Source organism: Thalassophryne amazonica, chromosome 7 (genome assembly GCF_902500255.1).
Source record: "Thalassophryne amazonica chromosome 7, fThaAma1.1, whole genome shotgun sequence".
NCBI classification, from domain to species: domain Eukaryota; kingdom Metazoa; phylum Chordata; class Actinopteri; order Batrachoidiformes; family Batrachoididae; genus Thalassophryne; species Thalassophryne amazonica.
The window spans coordinates 71,886,039-71,904,260 of NC_047109.1; the positions used below are offsets into that span (position 1 = coordinate 71,886,039).

General features: G+C 40.5%; 1 protein-coding gene across 3 annotated transcripts in view; it reads right to left on the bottom strand.

The window, feature by feature from the left end:
- The window catches only part of znf574 (zinc finger protein 574), a 57,465-nt gene extending 42,226 nt beyond the window's left edge, over nt 1–15,239 (bottom strand). The window contains exons 1-2 of one of the 3 annotated variants that reach the window (XM_034174415.1): nt 15,147–15,239; nt 7,625–7,782 (exon numbers count right to left, since the gene is read on the bottom strand). In XM_034174415.1, coding sequence (XP_034030306.1) covers nt 7,625–7,780 — 156 coding nt within the window. In that variant the 5' untranslated portion in view covers nt 7,781–7,782; nt 15,147–15,239. Of the gene's footprint in view, nt 1–7,624; nt 7,783–14,616; nt 14,911–14,935; nt 14,988–15,146 lie in introns of those variants that run through there. The other 2 variants (XM_034174416.1, XM_034174418.1) reach the window with 2 other exon arrangements.
- Between the last annotated feature and the right edge of the window lie 2,983 nt (nt 15,240–18,222).

Genomic DNA, 18,222 nt, shown 5'->3' on the forward strand with positions numbered 1-18,222 from the left:
CAGCTGAAACCACCAGGAAGGTATGTCAGCTGGCGGCACAGTCACATGGAAGAGTACAGTTAAGGTGACACTTGCACGACTTTGATCCACGCACTTGCATGCACTCTGCCATGCAGGAGAGTAAACCCATTTCAAACTCACTGTAAACCATTGTAAACTGTGCGTGGCTTCGTGCAAGTGTGCAAAGAAAATTCTGAAATGTTCAAAATGTCCTTCACACATTAATAACGTTCACATGAACATTGCACAAACAATTAAAAAACTCTTGAGTGTGAGGGGGGTGATGAATGCAGAGGAGTAGACATGGGCTTTGTTCTCCACACTGGATGTGCTTTAAAATATTTATTTTTGGCTCATATTGAATCGAAACTGCCCCAAGTGTGTGTATGATGTCACTGGACGACTTTATTATACAGTCTGGACCAAGCAAGACGAGAGAAATGGGCAAACGTGGACCAAAGGCTAAAGCTAGCAACAGCGACACGGTAGCATCTGCTTTGTGTGTCTTCTGAGTTATCATGTCAAATATCTGTGCATTCTTGACCAGTCTGTTTTGTTATTGTTATGTTACTGTCATTGTTTTTTGTTTGTTTGTTTGTTTTATGTGTTAATTACAAAATAAAATAAAAAAAACTGTGAGTGCGAATGATTCTCCACCTCATGGAGCGGACAAGAGTGATAGAGAGGAAAAAAAGGTCCAGCTGTAACAGTCTTCTGTGATTCTAAAAGCAATTAGAGGTGTTTTCAACAGCCAACTCTGACAGAAAATGATTAATCCATCACAAAATAATTATTTTATATAAGCAGCGTCCAGCGTACTAAAGTGCAGCGTTCAGTGGAACAAAGCGCGGCATCCAACTGGGAACACAACGGCTGGGATCATCACAACGAAGTGTGTGCAAGTGCGCGGATCAAAGTTGTGCAAGTGTCAGGGCACCTTTAGCGGCAACAGGCCAGTCAAGGTCAGCTGAAAGCATACAAATGTACATGCAGAGTAGTCCCAAAAATTGAGATCGGCATCGGACCCAAACCAACTGGATGCTGCATGTGTACTTGCAGCTCCTTCATAAATGCTTGCTACTCAGTTAGCTTGCTGATGTTAGCCAAATATGCTAGCTAGCTAGCCTGCTTAGTAATGGGGATTAATAAAGATAGTGCTTGTATAAATGCATTTAATTAAAAACTTTCACGTCAATTGTTGAGTATTGAGAAAAACTGCTCATACGTTTCTTGCAGCAATGAAATCTGCGCCAAGTCTTAATGCAGAGAACAGTGGATTACCAAAAGCTGCTGTAGGTCAGACTATTTTTAAGAGCTCCCTCTACTGGTTAATTCTTGTAAACAGCAATTAATGAAACATTGAAACTTGTATTCTCATTAGTCACAGTTCGAAAACATGTATAATATTACCAATATTACATATTTTAATGGTTTTACAATTATTTAATTACCTGAATGCTCGCCATATTTTGTTACATAGGTGCTAGCATGTTGCAAATAGTACTACTGCATTCCTTATCCTTGAATATGTAGGATTATTAGCCACCGAAATCAAGAGCCTTGATGGTCTAGAACCTGAGCAACAACCTGTGGCAGACATCTTGGAAAATGGCTCTGTGATGCCCCTATAGCCAAAAACTATCTGGTTGGTATGCTCTAACTGTGTGCCAAATTTCATGCTTTTATCATGAAAGTCACAATTCACCTCAAATATTGCGCATATCTACTCCATGGGACACTTTTCTCTTTTTTCTGCACAGTTCGGTGACAATGATAGTGACTTGTCTTTAATATCTGGTTTACAATAACAATTGATGTAATGTCTTTAGAAAGCTAAGAACCTCCTTGTTCCAACACTAAGTTTGAGTTTCAACAGTATATTAAACTCAAAATGCGTTTTGGGGTCAATGTGACTGAAAATGATCACAAATGTAATTAGTCAGAAATGAAACTGAAACCAAGAAGCGTCAATGGGGGACCCCCTTAAAATTTTTCCTACCATTGACAATAAAAATGGAGAAGTTCAGATTATTTCTTCAAGCTCTTGTGTTAGTCCTCCTGTGAATTTAAATTCCATTTTCATGTTTTGAATATTTAATACAAGTGAAAATATAAACATACGAGTTCTCACAATTGCACAAGCTCATACTGTGCAACACATTTGCTTTCATAGAACAGAACAGAGGTCTACATTTTGATCGCCCAACTCCTTACCCCAGTGAGCTACCAAATCTGTCTCCTTTACAGGCCCCATAAACTGAGAAATGAGAAAAAACATTTCCTGCAAAGTTTTTTTACATTCATAGCCAGCCTTTTCACAACAATATCACAGTTTACTGGACACAAGCACATTCTTATTAATGAAGTGAGATACATGTATTAAACTATTTGAAGAACCGTAGGGCTGTAAATACACCCAGATTTTAAACTCTCTCCAGGTGATTCTTCTGAGAGAATACCAATGCTTGATCTATCAGGTGAAAGGCTGGCACTGACTGATGTATTTCCTATGGTCCTCTTCCCCCTGACAACTCAGGAAGCAATCAGTCTGTCATGACTGTCATCATGCTTTATGGGCTTGTGTTGAAGACCGTACTGGTGGAAGCCTAGCTACAAGCTCAGACAGCCGTGGTCCATTGGCCAACAATGGCCAATGGACTACTTTTAACTTTGAAGAAGTTTTGAAGCTGTTATGGTATACACACACACAACTGCCAGTCACACATATCCCTACCTTAATGTCTCAAGACTAAATTTTAACACCAGCTTTCAGAGTGAAAACAGATCAGTCTTAGTAAAACACAGGACTAATAGAGGGCAATATTTTAAAGCAATACATCCCAAAACAAATTCCAAATGGTACGCATAATAAAAAGAATGTGTGCGCACAGAAAAGTATATTTGTTCAGGAAAAAAACATTATTAAAGGAGACTTTGTAAAGCTCCCACATACACAACAAAGAGGAAAGGCAAAACAGTTTTTCAAGTGATTTTACTGTTCTTTTGACAACAAACTTCATTATCCTGAAGCATCTATATCACATGTAAATGAGGGGCCACAGCTTTTACTGTTTTATCATATCAGCCTCTTTCACAGTGCTACCTTGTGTTTCTTTTATCCTTGTTTCTACAGCAAGTAAGTAAATACCAGGCTCTACAATTCGCCGCAGCCATGACAAGTTGGGGGTCAACTTGTCATGGCATGTAATCTAATTTAACCAATACATATATACAGTGGCTTGCAAAAGTATTCAGCCCCTTGTTATTTCACAAATTTTAATTTGTTTACGGCATTTCAAATACAAAAAGTAAATCAGGCTTCTCAATATAAAAATGTCTAAAATTTTCCTTCCTTAGACTCAAATTGAAAGTAAATCTCTACAATGTGATATAAATTAATTAAAAATATAAAAGCCAAGATGATGGGTTGCATATGTTTTCAGTCCCTTTGGTATAATACCTCTAAATAATCAGTTTAATTGCCAGTTTCCTTCAGACAAGTCAGGGGATGGATACATGAACATTTCCAAGTCAATGAATATGTCTTCAACTTTATTTACATCAGTTATGAAGAAATACAAACACTATGGCACTCTATGTTAAATCTGTGTGGAGTAGACAGTTCTCAAAAACTGAGTGACTGTGCAAGAAGGAGAGAGTGTATATATATATATGGCACTTGGTTCCAGTGCAGAAGGTTCGGGGTTCAAATCCCACCCCTGCCACATTTCTCCATGTAATGTGGAGTTGTGTCAAGAAGGGCATCCAGCGTAAAAACCTGTGCCAATTCAACATACAGATCCACCTTGGATTTGCTGTGGCGACCCCGAGTGCAAACAAGGGAGCAGCCGAAGGAACTTACTTTATATATATGAGGTCTGTCCAAAAAGTAATGGACCTTTTTATTTTTTTCAAAAACTATATGGATTTGAATCACGTGTGATTGCATCAGCCAAGCTTGAACCTTCGTGCGCATGTGTGAGTTTTTTCACGCCTGTTGGATGCGTCATTCGCCTGTGGGCAGGCTTTGAGTGAGCACTGGTCCACCCCCCTTGTCGGATTTCTTTTGTCTGGGAACAGGCTGAGCGACTGCCGCTTTGCTCCATGAAATTTGAAAATGAGACAGCCAGTTGGAAACCATTCGAAAGATTCAGATGGATATTGTTGAAGATTCTGTCGGCGTCACACGGATTAAGGACTGTTAAAACCTTTCTAAAGACGGCCCACAACCGCGGAGGGTGCGCGGCGCACCGAGCGGCCATCGACAGGCTGGAACGACCAGATCATTTCTAAACTGAACGCTGTGTTGTTCTGGGACCTCATGTGAGTTCTAGAGAAATGGCAAGAGAGCTGGACATAGCACTTTTGCGGCACATTCCACTGTTACAGGAGATTTTGTAATGAAAGACGTGCGGAGGATTTCGCGCATCGGCACGGAGCCTCTCATGGCGCGCAACAAAAAAACACCTCCGTGTTGGAAGTCTCACAGGACATGTTGTGGCATGTCCAGCTGTTACACAATGACACACAATGACACGCGAAAGTGCTCTGTCCAGCTCTCTTGCCATTTCTGTGGTAGTCACACGATGTCCCGGATCAACACAGCGTTCAGTTCAGAAATGATCTGGTCGATCCAGCCTGTCGATGGCGGCTCGGTGCGCCGCGTGCCCTCCGCCGTTGTTTTAATTCATTGTTTTTTAACTAAAGATTTTTTTTTTCCCTATTTAGCATAGAATTCGGCCAACTGCATATAGGTACGTAGGTACCACCATGGGGGTGCACTACTTGTTTTTGCCTGAATTTTACAAGGTTTGTAAGCAAACACATTTCAACCTATGCCTCTTTGTAACCCATGGTGTGGAAAAAAAACAGAGCTAGCGCTAATGTATCAAAACACACTGTATTTTTGAATTTCAGATGACAGATTAGTCATTTTTATTGATGAGTTAGCATCATGGTTTAGTTCTGTGAGGCTTCCCTGTGCTGGTCACATGATGTGAAGAGGAAAAACCCAATAAAATATCCGTAGATGAAGGCCATCAGTTGCAGGGGTGGTGGCCAATTGGTTAATGCGCTTGGTTTCAGTTCAGAAGGCTCCGGGTTCAAATCCCACCCCTGCCACATTTCTCCATGTAATGTGGAGTTGTGTCAGGAAGGGCATCCAGCGTAAAAACCTGTGCCAATTTAACATGCAGATCCACCTTGGATTTGCTGTGGCGACCCCGAGTGCAAACAAGGGAGCAGCTGAAGGGACTTATTTTAGATGAAGGCCGTCAGTTGGATAATGCTCCCTAAAGACTGCAAAAGCTGTTGTGCCTTAAGGACAACCAAGACTCCGCATTTGTGTCTGATGCAGAACAGTTAAATGCAGATGGAACTGCTGCTGGCAAACCAAAATATTTCTTTTGGAACAACTATGGATTAGGAAGAGTGAAATGTGAACCATTGATGGAACAAACATTGTTGGTCAGTTGGGTAAAATTCCTTAAAGACCACAAAAGCTAATGTGCCGTATGGACGACCAAGAACACACCACTGTACAGCTTTCAAACAGCTAGCATGAAATAGCACCACCACACAGCTTTCAATCGACCAAGATTAAATAACCTCACCGCAGAGGTCTGGATCAGATGGGAGACTCAGAGGTGCTCTTCGCTGGATCACAGCCCACACCAGAGGCATCTGTGCAGGTTCAAACACAGCTGGTGTCGCAGACCTAACGGTCCCCCCTAAAAATCGGTCCGCCCTGCCTTCACTGCGCATGCATCATCAGCCGCGGTTCATGTTTTATTACCTTGTTTCTGCTTAAAACTGCACTCCAGTTATCATCTATCTCAGCGACAGATATCTGAAGCTTTTGTACAACAATAATTTCCACATAAATTCGGCATTACTTCATAATAAAAGATGGTGGAAGCAATCAGAGCGCCACAGCTACACAGGACAGGCTGCTAGCTGTTGTGTTCACTGCGCATTTCTCATTTCAAAGCATCACAGAGTATCTCCTCATTTCTGCTTAAAACGGCCTAGTTTCTGCTTAAAACTGACTTTATAATGATTTAAGAGGTTTAACCTTGTCATCTGATGGTTAATAATCACATTAATACATTTGATCGCTTTGGGTGAAGAGACTCTGTCTCAGATGAGCTGCTGAGCTCCGAAATGATGAATGCGCAGTGGAGGCAGGGTGGACCAATTTTTAGGGGGGGCCGTTCGCGTTGCGACACTGGTCCCTGCCAGACTCCAGAAGTCATTTGTTGGTCGCAAGTTTCTCATTTTACTGCCACCATTGTTGAGTTTATTTGCTTGGTGTGTTTGTATGTTGGAAATAAACAAGAACATTTTGAATTAAAAGCTTGCGTTTAAATTAAAATTTGAATTGTATTTGTTAAATGATACTACTTATTGTAAGAATTTTTTCAGCTGAGGGACCATCATGTTCCTGAAATTGTCACACTCCTCCATTGATGACAGACTTTAAGGTAACGCCTGTGAAAATAACAGTACACACACTAAAACTAAAGCACCTTACTCAGGTGCAGCTAAGCAAAAAAAGTGATCTCACACTACAGGAAGTGTTTCTGTCGAAAAAAGAAAAAAACCCAGGATGTTGACAATGCAATGCATTCTGGGTCAATTTTTCCAATATGCGATAGAGAGAATAGTAGGAGTAAACCTAAGGTACTCCGAGCAATATTGATCAAACATTTTAGTTGTTAAAATTCATAAAATTCATTAGTAGTAGTATTGCAAAAACAACATGGGCAGGGGTGGTGGCCAATCGGTTAAGTGGTTCTCGGAAGGTTCCCGGTTCAAACCCACCCTTGCTCACTCTCCATGTAATATGGAGCTGCGTCAGGAAGGGGTGTCCGGAATAAAACTTGTGGAAAACAACATGCAGACCCACCTCGGATCTGCTGTGGCGACCCTGAGTGAAAACAAGGGAGAAGCTTACTCACAAGAATTCAACTCAAAACTTGTCCAACTGCAGAAGTATTTGTTTACAAGTTCCTGGCGTAATCCACACAGTTCCTTCAGACCCACATTTCAAAGATATTATAAACAGTTTCTTCAGGACTAAAGATAAATGCTGAAGAATCATTATTCCCCAGAAAAATAACTGTTCCAGTAAATCAATGAAAGACATGGGATAAATAAAATGTCATTTGTTTGTAAATAAATACAACTGAAGGTCCAGTGTTGTATGCAGGATTTAAATTACATCATAAAGCATTTTTTTGGTGTGACCAATCAATTAAAAAAAAAAACTGTGTATATTTACATTTCTTTGTGAAATGTAAATATACACTGTACAGTATACAGTAGCATACCTCCATGAAAAGGCTGACTAGTACCTAGAACATAAAAAAAAATAATATAAAGAGAGAGATGAAGCAGAATGCTGCTGTTGTCAAACCCATGTATAATAATTGCATCAATTACACCCATAATAAGAATAAAAAAACTTTTCAAACACCTTTTCCCTATGTCCTTATGGGATGAGGACAATGCACAGCACAGCTGAGCAGCTTTGGGATTCAGGATCTTGATCTGGAACACTTAAGAGATGCAGCTGTTGGTGCACCATTCACAATTATTATTAGTTGACTTTGCTGGCCTTTACCTGAGTCTGAAACTGTGGAACAGCAACAGCTGTGGGTTTTGATGCATTCTGTTGGTCATCCTCAGCAGTGCAAGTCAACTGGTGCTTGAGCACCTCCTCCAGGGTGTTAAACTCCTGGTAGCAGGGGAAGCACATGAACACTGATGATGTCTCCATGGCTGCCAGGGATTAGAAAACCGCTCTGTTAGAAATACAGCAAGTTAAAACTGATTTTGAAAAAAAAGTATAACAAAACAATAATTTCAATATCAAAGTCATGTTACAATATGATATAGAACCACGTCCCCTTCCAGAGTACATTATAAATTAGGCTGTGAACATTGCCCTCTTGTGACGAAAAGAAGCATCTGCATACTTTGTCAAGCCAACAGCTTTGTGCATGTCCGCCACCAAGGTAACCAAGACCACCAAAATGACTCACCATGCGCTGAGCCTGGGCTAATTGTTATTTTGAGCATGCAGGTTAGAGCTCAGAGACAGACCTTCCCAAGTTTCTTGCTCTATGTCACTGCAAGGTCCAAGCTGATTTTTATTCATACTTGTTGAGTTTATCCAAAGACGTTTTGCACCATGTTGGGGGTTTATTTTTAAGAAATTACTGTAATTATTTTAGCAATCCCATTGAAATTTTCAATGTAAATCGGTGTCAAAACAGTTTTAATAGTTTCTGTATGGAGATATTTACTTACATTAAAAAGCAACCAATTATTCAAACTGCAAGGTCCAAGCTGCTATTTAGCTCTTGCATCAATTACATGACCCTAACAGAAATGCACTGTAGTTATTGCTACCAAACAGTATTAACTATTGATAAAACTACAAACCATCTGACTCAATCTGACTCTGTTTAAACTTTAAAGTGCCTGCATACTGAGGTTGGCAACATTCATTGTCCCAGCATTTTTACTGAAGGCATCATATTGTTTCCGATGCTGGAGTGATTTCGTAGCGATCACATTGTATACTCAACAAAAATATAAACGCAACACTTTTGGTTTTGCTCCCATTTTGTATGAGATGAACTCAAAGATCTAAAATTTTTTCCACATACACAATATCACCATTTCCCTCAAATATTGTTCACAAACCAGTCTAAATCTGTGATAGTGAGCACTTCTCCTTTGCTGAGATAATCCATCCCACCTCACAGGTGTGCCATATCAAGATGCTGATTAGACACCATGATTAGTGCACAGATGTGCCTTAGACTGCCCACAATAAAAGGCCACTCTGAAAGGTGCAGTTTTGTTTTATTGGGGGGGATACCAGTCAGTATCTGGTGTGACCACCATTTGCCTCATGCAGTGCAACACATCTTTGCATCATCCGTGAAAAGAACACCTCTCCAACGTGCCAAACACCAGCGAATGTGAGCATTTGCCCACTCAAGTCGGTTACGTCGACGAACTGGAGTCAGGTCGAGACGCAGATGAAGACGACGAGCATGCAGATGAGCTTCCCTGAGACAGTTTCTGACAGTTTGTGCAGAAATTCTTTGGTTATGCAAACCGATTGTTTCAGCAGCTGTCCGAGTGGCTGGTCTCAAGACGATCTTGGAGGTGAAAATGCTGGATGTGGAGGTCCTGGGCTGGTGTGGTTACACGTGGTCTGCGGTTGTGAGGCTGGTTGGATGTACTGCCAAATTCTCTGAAACACCTTTGGAGACGGCTTATGGTAGAGACATGAACATTCAATAAACGAGCAACAGCTCTGGTTGACATTCCTGCTGTCAGCATGCCAATTGCACGCTCTCTCAAATCTTGCGACATCTGTGGCGTTGTGCTGTGTGATAAAACTGCACCTTTCAGAGTGGCCTTTTATTGTGGACAGTCTAAGGCACACCTGTGCACTAATCATGGTGTCTAATCAGCATCTTGATATGGCACACCTGTGAGGTGGGATGGATTATCTCAGCAAAGGAGAAGTGCTCACTATCACAAATTTAGACTGGTTTGTGAACAATATTTGAGGGAAATGGTGATATTGTGTATGTGGAAAAAGTTTTAGATGTTTGAGTTCATCTCATACAAAATGGGAGCAAAACCAAAAGTGTTGCGTTTATATTTTTGTTGAGTATAAATCACACATCTCAACATGCAGCGGGCTGCTGGATTCAGGGTTTTACTTTCCAAAAAGTTTTAAAATTAATGGATGTTGTGAATATAGATGAAAAAAAAGAAAGAAAAAAAAACAAAACAATCTGAAAATAGATACTAAGTCTATACTTCCCATTCCTTTTTGAATATCTACTTTCTTTATGTACTAATGATATTGTAATGGACTGCATTTATATAGCGCTTTTTTCCCATCTGCATCAGACGCTCAAAAAAAGCTTTACAATTATGCCTCACATTCACCCCGATGTCAGGGTGCTGCCATACAAGGCGCTCACTACACACCGGGAGCAATAGGGGATTTAAGACATTGCCCAAGGGCCCTTAGTGATTTTCCAGTCAGGCAGGGATTTGAATACATAAAGGAGAACTACAGAAAGGAGAAAAATATTGGAAAATGAAGCAGATCATGTTTCCGTCAGGTAGGTTCATGTTCAGGCTATAGGACCAGATCGTGGCTACACACTGCTCCTAGTGGTTGGATTGTGTCCAACTGTAATCTGGATTGGTTAAATGCAGAGGACAAATTTCACTGTATGCATGTATATATGTATGCACAGCAGCAATAAAGGCCCTTCTTTTTCTAAAAAAAAAAAAAAAAAAATCCACGTTGAAGCAGAAACTGTTTATTTCATGATGCAGTAACAAAATAAAAGCCAAAGCCTCTGTAAAATTACAGTAAAAGATGCATATTAATACAATAACATGCCCAGTCGCCCAAAATGACCGATATTCGCCCTCGTCTAACTCGGGCAAATATCGGTCATTTTGGGCGACTGGGCATGGACGGAGGGAATCAGAAAATGCATACCGCACGACAACTGCATGTTATTTGCATTATTATCGCTTACTGAGATACACAACACGTGGAATCACATTAACAATATTTAATGTCATTTCAAAACGCAAGACACCCAGCAAGTGCGTACATAAAAAATTGGCTCACTTTAACTTTTGTCGTGTTGGCTGGTACCGCGCTGCTCTCCAAATTCGCCAGGGCATCCTCATCAAGCTGGCTGCTTTGGCTGCTGTTCATTGTCGGACTATCCATGATAAAATCATCCGGAATATCCATATTGGAACCAACACATACTTAGACAGGTAGCATAAATGTAAATCTACGCTACCAGCACAGCATCGCCTCAGTAAGTGATAATATTAACCCTTATCTGCACAGACTACATCTGATTATTCACTTTTGTGAATCACAATGTGTCACAATTGGCACAAATTAACAATAGGTTAAAAAGTTCTGCAATGGATTACACTCGACATTATTCCCATAGTGGGTATTTGATTATTTTTGAGCCACAAAGTAAAAAAATGGGTGCCAGAAATCAGCAATTGGAGACTAGGGCTGGGTATCGAGAAACAGATCTTTTTGAGAATCGTTAAGAAATTATTCGATCCACAGACATCGATAGGCTTTTTGCTTAATGATTCCCTTATCGTCCTTCAGAGCAGCCATTGTTTTTGAGGGTGTTCATCAGGGGTCTGCAATCAAATACTTCTGCAAAAGCTTTGCTTGAACCAACGAAGCAGTGCTCCGACCCACTGCTTCATTGGTTCTCTGCTTCGCTGCTTTTCAGAAGTGGCAAGTCCGCTTTCCTAATCCCTCTCAAAGCCATTTAAAGATGTCAATCTTGTGCGGATTAAAGTCACTAACTGGGACTCTTGTCTTGTTGCAGGCAAGAAACGAGAATAGTCCTCCGTTCCGTTTGCACAGTTCCAAATACTGCGCGGCTCTCTGCCGAGTCAAGTTAGAAAGATAGAGTCTGTTCAGAATAACTTCAAAGCAAATTGCCATTTTAAATCAAATGACACCTCTTCCCAAACGTTGTAATACAGACAACAAACTACAACAGACTAAAATGTTTTTTCCTCCCAAAATGAGACGCCCTGTGTTCTTTATGAATTACACTGATGTTGACTTGCAGCACAGGAGGATGAGCTCAGCTCAGAGGTATGTAGTTACATTTGTGCCATTAATGTCTGAAAGGAAATGCTTTTGACAAAAACTAGATTTTGTTTAGTTCTATATTCATGTCCAGAGATCTAGGATCCACCATGTAAAGATTTTATTTATGACCAGAGATCAAGGATCCAGTAACCAATTTCATATTTCTTTACAACCGCAAGTCCAATAAAGTTGGGACGTTGTGAAAATGTAAATAAAAACAGAATACAATGATTTGCAAATCCTCTTCAACTTATATTCAATTGAATACACCACAAAGACAAGATATTTAATGTTCAAACTGATAAACTTTATTGTTTTTGTGTAAGTATTTGCTCATTTTGAAATGGATGTCTGTAACACATTTTAAAAAAGCTGGGAGAGTGGTAGGTTTACCACTGTGTTACATCACCTTTCTTTCTAACAACAGTCAATAAGCATTTGGGAACTGAGGACACTAATTGTTGAAGCATTGTAGGTGGAATTCTTTCCCCTTCTTGCTCGATGTACGACTTCAGTTGCTCAACAGACCAGGTCTCCGTTGTTGTATTTTGCGCTTCATAATGCACCACACATTTTCAATGGGCGACAGGTCTGGACTGCAGACAGGCCAGTCTAGTACCCACACTCTTTTACTATGAAGCCACGCTGTTGTAACACGTGCAGAATGTGGCTTGGCATTGTCTTGCTGAAATAAGCAGGGACGTCCCTGAAAAAGACGTTGCTTGGATGGCAGCATGTGTTGCTCCAAAACCTGGATGTACCTTTCAGCATTGATGGTGCCATTACAGATGTGTAAGTTGCCCATGCCATGGGCACTAACACACCCCCATACCATCACAGATGCTGGCTTTTGAACTTTGCGCTGGTAACAATCTGGATGGTCTTTTTTTGTACGGAGAACACGACATCCATGATTTCCAAAAACAATTTGAAATGTGGACTCATCAGACCACAGCACACTTTTCCACTTTGCTTCTGTCCATTTCAAATGAGCTCGGGCCCAGAGAAGGCAACAGCGTTTCTGAATGTTGTTGATGTATGGCTTTTGTTTTGCATGGTGGAGTTTTAATTTGCACTTGTAGATGTAGCGACGAACTGTGTTAACTGACAATGGTTTTCTGAAGTGTTCCTGAGCCCATGCGGTAAGATCCTTTACACAATGTTGATTTTAATGCAGTGCCGACTGAGGGATCAAATGTCACGGGCATTCAATGTTGGTTTTCAGCCTTGCCGCTTACATGTAGAAAGTTCTCCAGATTATCTGAATCTTCTGATTATATTATGGACTGTAGATGATGGAATCCCTAAATTCCTTGCAACTGAACGCATTGAAAAACATTGTTCTTCAACTGTTGGACTATTTTTTCACACAGTTATTCACCAAGTGGTGATCCTCACCCCATCTTTGCTTGTGAACAGCTGAACCTTTTGGGGATGCTCCTTTTATATCTAATCATGACAATCACATGTTTCCAATTAGGTGTTCTTTACGCATTCATCAACTTTCCCAGTCTTTTGTTGCCCCATCCCAACCTTTTTGAAATGTGTTGCATTCATTTCAAAATGAGCAAATATTTGCACAAAAACAATAACGTTTATCAGTTTGAACATTAAATATCTTGTCTTTGTGGTGTATTCAATTGAATATAGGCTGAAGAGGATTTGCAAATCATTGTATTCTGTTTTTATTTACATTTTACACAACATCCCGACTTCATTGGAATTGGGGTTGTACTTTAAGACTCAATAAAATGTTGTTGACATAGAAAAAGTGTAAAGCCTATTTTTGGTACACAGAAAATTCAAAAGAGGTACTGATTAGGGAATCAATAAAGAATGGGATCAATAAGCGGAATCGATAATGGCATTGATAGATAAAATCTTATCAATATCCATTCCTATTGGAGACCTGCTTTAGTTCCAAGCTTCCTAGACTCAGCCATCAGATATGTAACAGTTTGTAATGCAAGTATCAAACTGCTCATAAGACCCCGTTATATAGGCCATGTTGTTGAAGCCTCTGAAACCTCGCTCTTTGAGATCGAGAAACACCTGGGAAGATCTTATGGAGTCATGAGGTCATTGGATAAAAGGGCTTAGTGATGCTGACACCTATGAAACAGAATGAAGGTTCAAGTCTTTCAGGTTCCGGCACTTCCAGTCTTACTACACAGTTGGGATACACAGATGCTAACCAGTGATCTCAGGTGAGAAGTGGGTGTCTGTTGTCATTCAAGGTTATTTTAACCTTGGTGCCATCTTGCACGTACTGAGATTACTTCATACCAGACTTGTATATTCAGTATCTCTGCATGCATGAAAAACGGGAAGTTTGTTCTGTACTGAGTTTACCCTTTCTGCACACAGAAAAGGTAAACTCGGTACAGAACAAATTTCCTGTTTTTTTGCACATGCACAGATGGTGAATCTACAAATCTGGTGTGGCATAATCTCAGTACATGTCACGGGCTCACATTTGCACCAGTTTTGAGAACCATTGTAATCAAGGACATCAAAGGACAGTTATTAGATGTGTCACGCTGAACAAAACAGCTATTTTGAGGGGTCCCAGCTAGGACACAACTTTCCATATTTAAAACCAATTTATTTTTGGTCACAACGCCCCAAGTGGTTCAAAATTCCATGCACAAACTAGAATGGAGCCAAATCCCTGTTGGTGGAAAAGACATCAGAAAATGATGGACACAGGTGCCTTAGTGTTGAGGATCAAAGCAGCTTGGAAAAGGCAATGGAAGACCTGGTATCACCCAACTGCTTCCGGGAATGGACCAGTTGTCAACCTGAATGGTTGCCAACCCAAGGTGGTTCCATGTTGTGAATCAGCACAGGCTCCCAGACCTCAATTGTGAGAAAGTTAAATATGACATCCATGTCGTGTAATTATGGCTGAAACGTACATTTTAGGGTGTTTTCTGTCGCTCCAGGGCCAACAGTTATCTCATATATCCTCACAATCCAGCTGCTGTGTTGCGCGGCTAGTGAAACCTGACAGGTAGCAGCTAACCGCTAGCTATCGAGACGATATTATCTCCGACTACTACCGACCTCCTAACATGGCCATCTTACTAGCAAAATGGCTAACATTTCAGCAGCGTGGAGCTAGCTTCCTGCTAGCTATCCGCCAGGTTAACGTGTTACCATTAACAAGCTGAGAAGGTTATGAACACATTAGCCATCAACTAAAGCGCTTTTACCACTCGGGCTAATGCTCCTTACGTTCTGCTTTCAAGGAGAAGAAGAAGAAAAGAGCGAAGAAGGAGAGGGCGGGTTGTGCTTCTTCGGTGGTATAATGGCGGCGACCGACTAAAAGTTAACATTAGCTGTCTCCCCCCGGTGAAAACCTCCATACATAAATGTTACTCTGCGATTTTTCGCTGAAAAAAATAATATTCACATAAAATTAGTTAAATAATCCTATATAACTTACCGAATTCAGACGATACCGAACGACAGAAAAGGAGACAACTTCAGTTCTGTGTGGATGTTAGAAAGGCTCGCTGTGATTGGCTGATTTGGTGTTTTCATAAACCAATAGCGTTCGACAACACATCATAAAGGAGGGCTTTGTACAGGAAAAAAGGCGCGCTGACACTGCAGGGTTAGTGGGGACAGGCTGGGGGAAGAAAAAAAAAAAAAAACCCAACCAAAAAAATGCTGATTACCATGTTCGTCATTTGCAAATTAAAAAAAAAAGGAAAACAGTTTGTTAGACTCATCATGTTTAATTTCTGTCTCCACACTGACCTATATATGAAGGAAGCTAAAACTCACTCAGGTCAGGATTGTTGAAGTAAGACCGATACAAGCCCTGAAGCCCGTTAGGCCACTGCTTACCCCCACTGTCTGGTACCCATTTATAGTCGTCGCCACCTCACACATACACACAAAACTTGACTTCACTTTAATTTACTGGGCATGCCCAGAACATGAAAAGGGGAAGTATCAACGGATAAACAACCATAAACATGGTGATCTAGCTCTATTTAAGGGGGTTCCCTAAACTGGAAAAAGTAAACATGGTTTAAATACATTTAAATAACATTCTGTTCATGTGCACAATGAAAATGTCCAAACATCACTTATGTTTGTCAAATTAGAAACATAATTTGTTACCTGTACACATTTAAATCCAACTGACTTATTTCAATGTCGCAACCCAATTTTTCCACCCTATTTCAATCTCCCCTCACCATTTAGAGGTGGTGATCCTATAATGCCCAGAGAGAAGTACCACATGGACAAAAATGTCATACAGTAGCTGACGTCCCATAACAATGCATGTCATACTCATCTGACTCATCATTTGTTTGACACATAGTCATTCAATCTTACTCAATGCTCCCCCAAGACCTAGTATCAACCCAATTTAGTCATCACCTTCGATTAGTGGTCCGTATCTAAATTTCACAATCATTCAGCAACACAGGATGGAGTAAAAGCCTAAAAATCCAGACCTTTGTTGGCTTGTAAAGTTATCAGCACTTCCACAAGCCTGTGTTGAAAGACCCCGTGACTCCATGAACTCTTTCCTGGAATATCTCGATCTCAAAGGCTGAGGACCCAAAGACATGAACACTGCTGCTGAGATAAGGGATTCTCCAAGTTAAACATGCCACCACTTAGGCAGATATGATCCCATTAAACTGTGACTGGGTTAAGGCAAAGCACTGATCACGTCATGTTTCGTGTGGCTGAAGAGTATACCATGACACACACACACAAAAAAATCTAATGTTGATTATCACGTATTTCTTTGCTGTTGAAGCCATTTTATCCTTACTGATATTTTTTATGAAATTATAAAATAAAAAATAAATAAAAACTGCAGCAGTGATGGTCTTAAATTTGAAGCAGCTGTCTTTATGAAGCTGGAGGGTTGTTGGTTTGATCTAATCTTGCACATTCATCCTCATGAATGAGTGTTGTATAGCATTTCTGAATTCTGCTGCATCAAGTCTTATATAGAGGTCATTGGTGGCATAGATGCCCTTTTCAGTCATTTTCCAGAATGACACAGTGCCTGCATATGCTTCACTGGCTGATGGGCACCTCCCCGACTGCCTTACCTGACTCCAAACAGTATTAAAAAGCTAGTTGGGCACTCAACCAGAGGGCAACTTGTGCTCCCCAGAACCTGTGTAATCTGCCAAACACACTGTAGGATGAGATTACTCAACCTTGAAAGATCATATTGTCATTATGAGGATTTGTATAGGACTTGTAATGTTGTGAAAAATATATTTTTTATTGTGACATCAAATCTTTTACGTTACATGTGGCATAACATCTGCACATCAGCGGAGCCGCTATATAAAAAGTAATGGTTAAGTACCATCATACACTGCAATAATTTTGGACTTTGTTCTATAGAAATAACATTCATTAATCCTGCTCCTGGAGATCACCTGCCTGACATGTCCCTAAGTAGCCGCTGTGACCACAGTTGAACACTTAAGCATGGTGTTTTCTAGCTCTTGACTGGCTGAGTTAATTAGAAGTGAGTGGAGCAGGGTCAACTTAAGTGCTTTTGTTGTATTGACCTTGACAGTGTGGAGGATGCTGTGACCTTTGGTGAGAAGCTGGATAAGTAAACAGTGTGTCCAGGTTTGCTTTTGTCCTGAAAGACCAAGATCCAGGCTTCATACAACCTCCTGAACACATCTATCAGAAGTGCGGATCCGTAGCTTCGGGTAATAACCAAAAGAACAAGGTCACAAATTCAAGTGCCAGAAATGAGGTTCCTCTGTCAGGCATCTGGACTTGACTTCAGGGACAGGGTGAGACACTCAAATATCTAGGAGAGACTTTGAGTAGAGCCACGGCACCTTTGCATAGAACAGAGCCAGTTGAGGTGGTTCGGGCATCTGGTTGTGTTCCTTAAATTGGAGATGACAGACTCATTTATCCATCTATTTGTTCACTGCATTTTACCGCAGGCTTCAGAAGAGTAGGAAAATGTTTCTATACACACATACCACAAAACCACTTGTCACAGAACTGTTAAATTATTTGTTAAGCAGTCATGAAGTCGACCAGCTGTTTGACATGGAGCCAAATAACAACTGCATCAAAGTTGATGCTTGATACCTAAAAGAAAGCATGACAAAACTACCACCAAAAATTCAGTACACACAAATATGACTATAACTGCAAAATGCATATAATGACATGCAAATACCATTCCCATAACAAGCACTGACTGCATGACAAATTTTTCTGAAGCATTCATACAACCCCTGGCAAAAATTATGGAATCACCGGCCTCGGAGGATGTTCATTCAGTTGTTTAATTTTGTAGAAAAAAGCAGATCACAGACATGACACAAAACTAAAGTCATTTCAAATGGCAACTTTCTGGCTTTAAGAAACACTAAGAAATCAGGAAAAAAAATTGTGGCAGTCAGTAACTGTTACTTTTTTAGACCAAGCAGAGGGAAAAAAATATGGAATCACTCAATTCTGAGGAAAAAATTATGGAATCATGAAAAACAAAAGAACGCTCC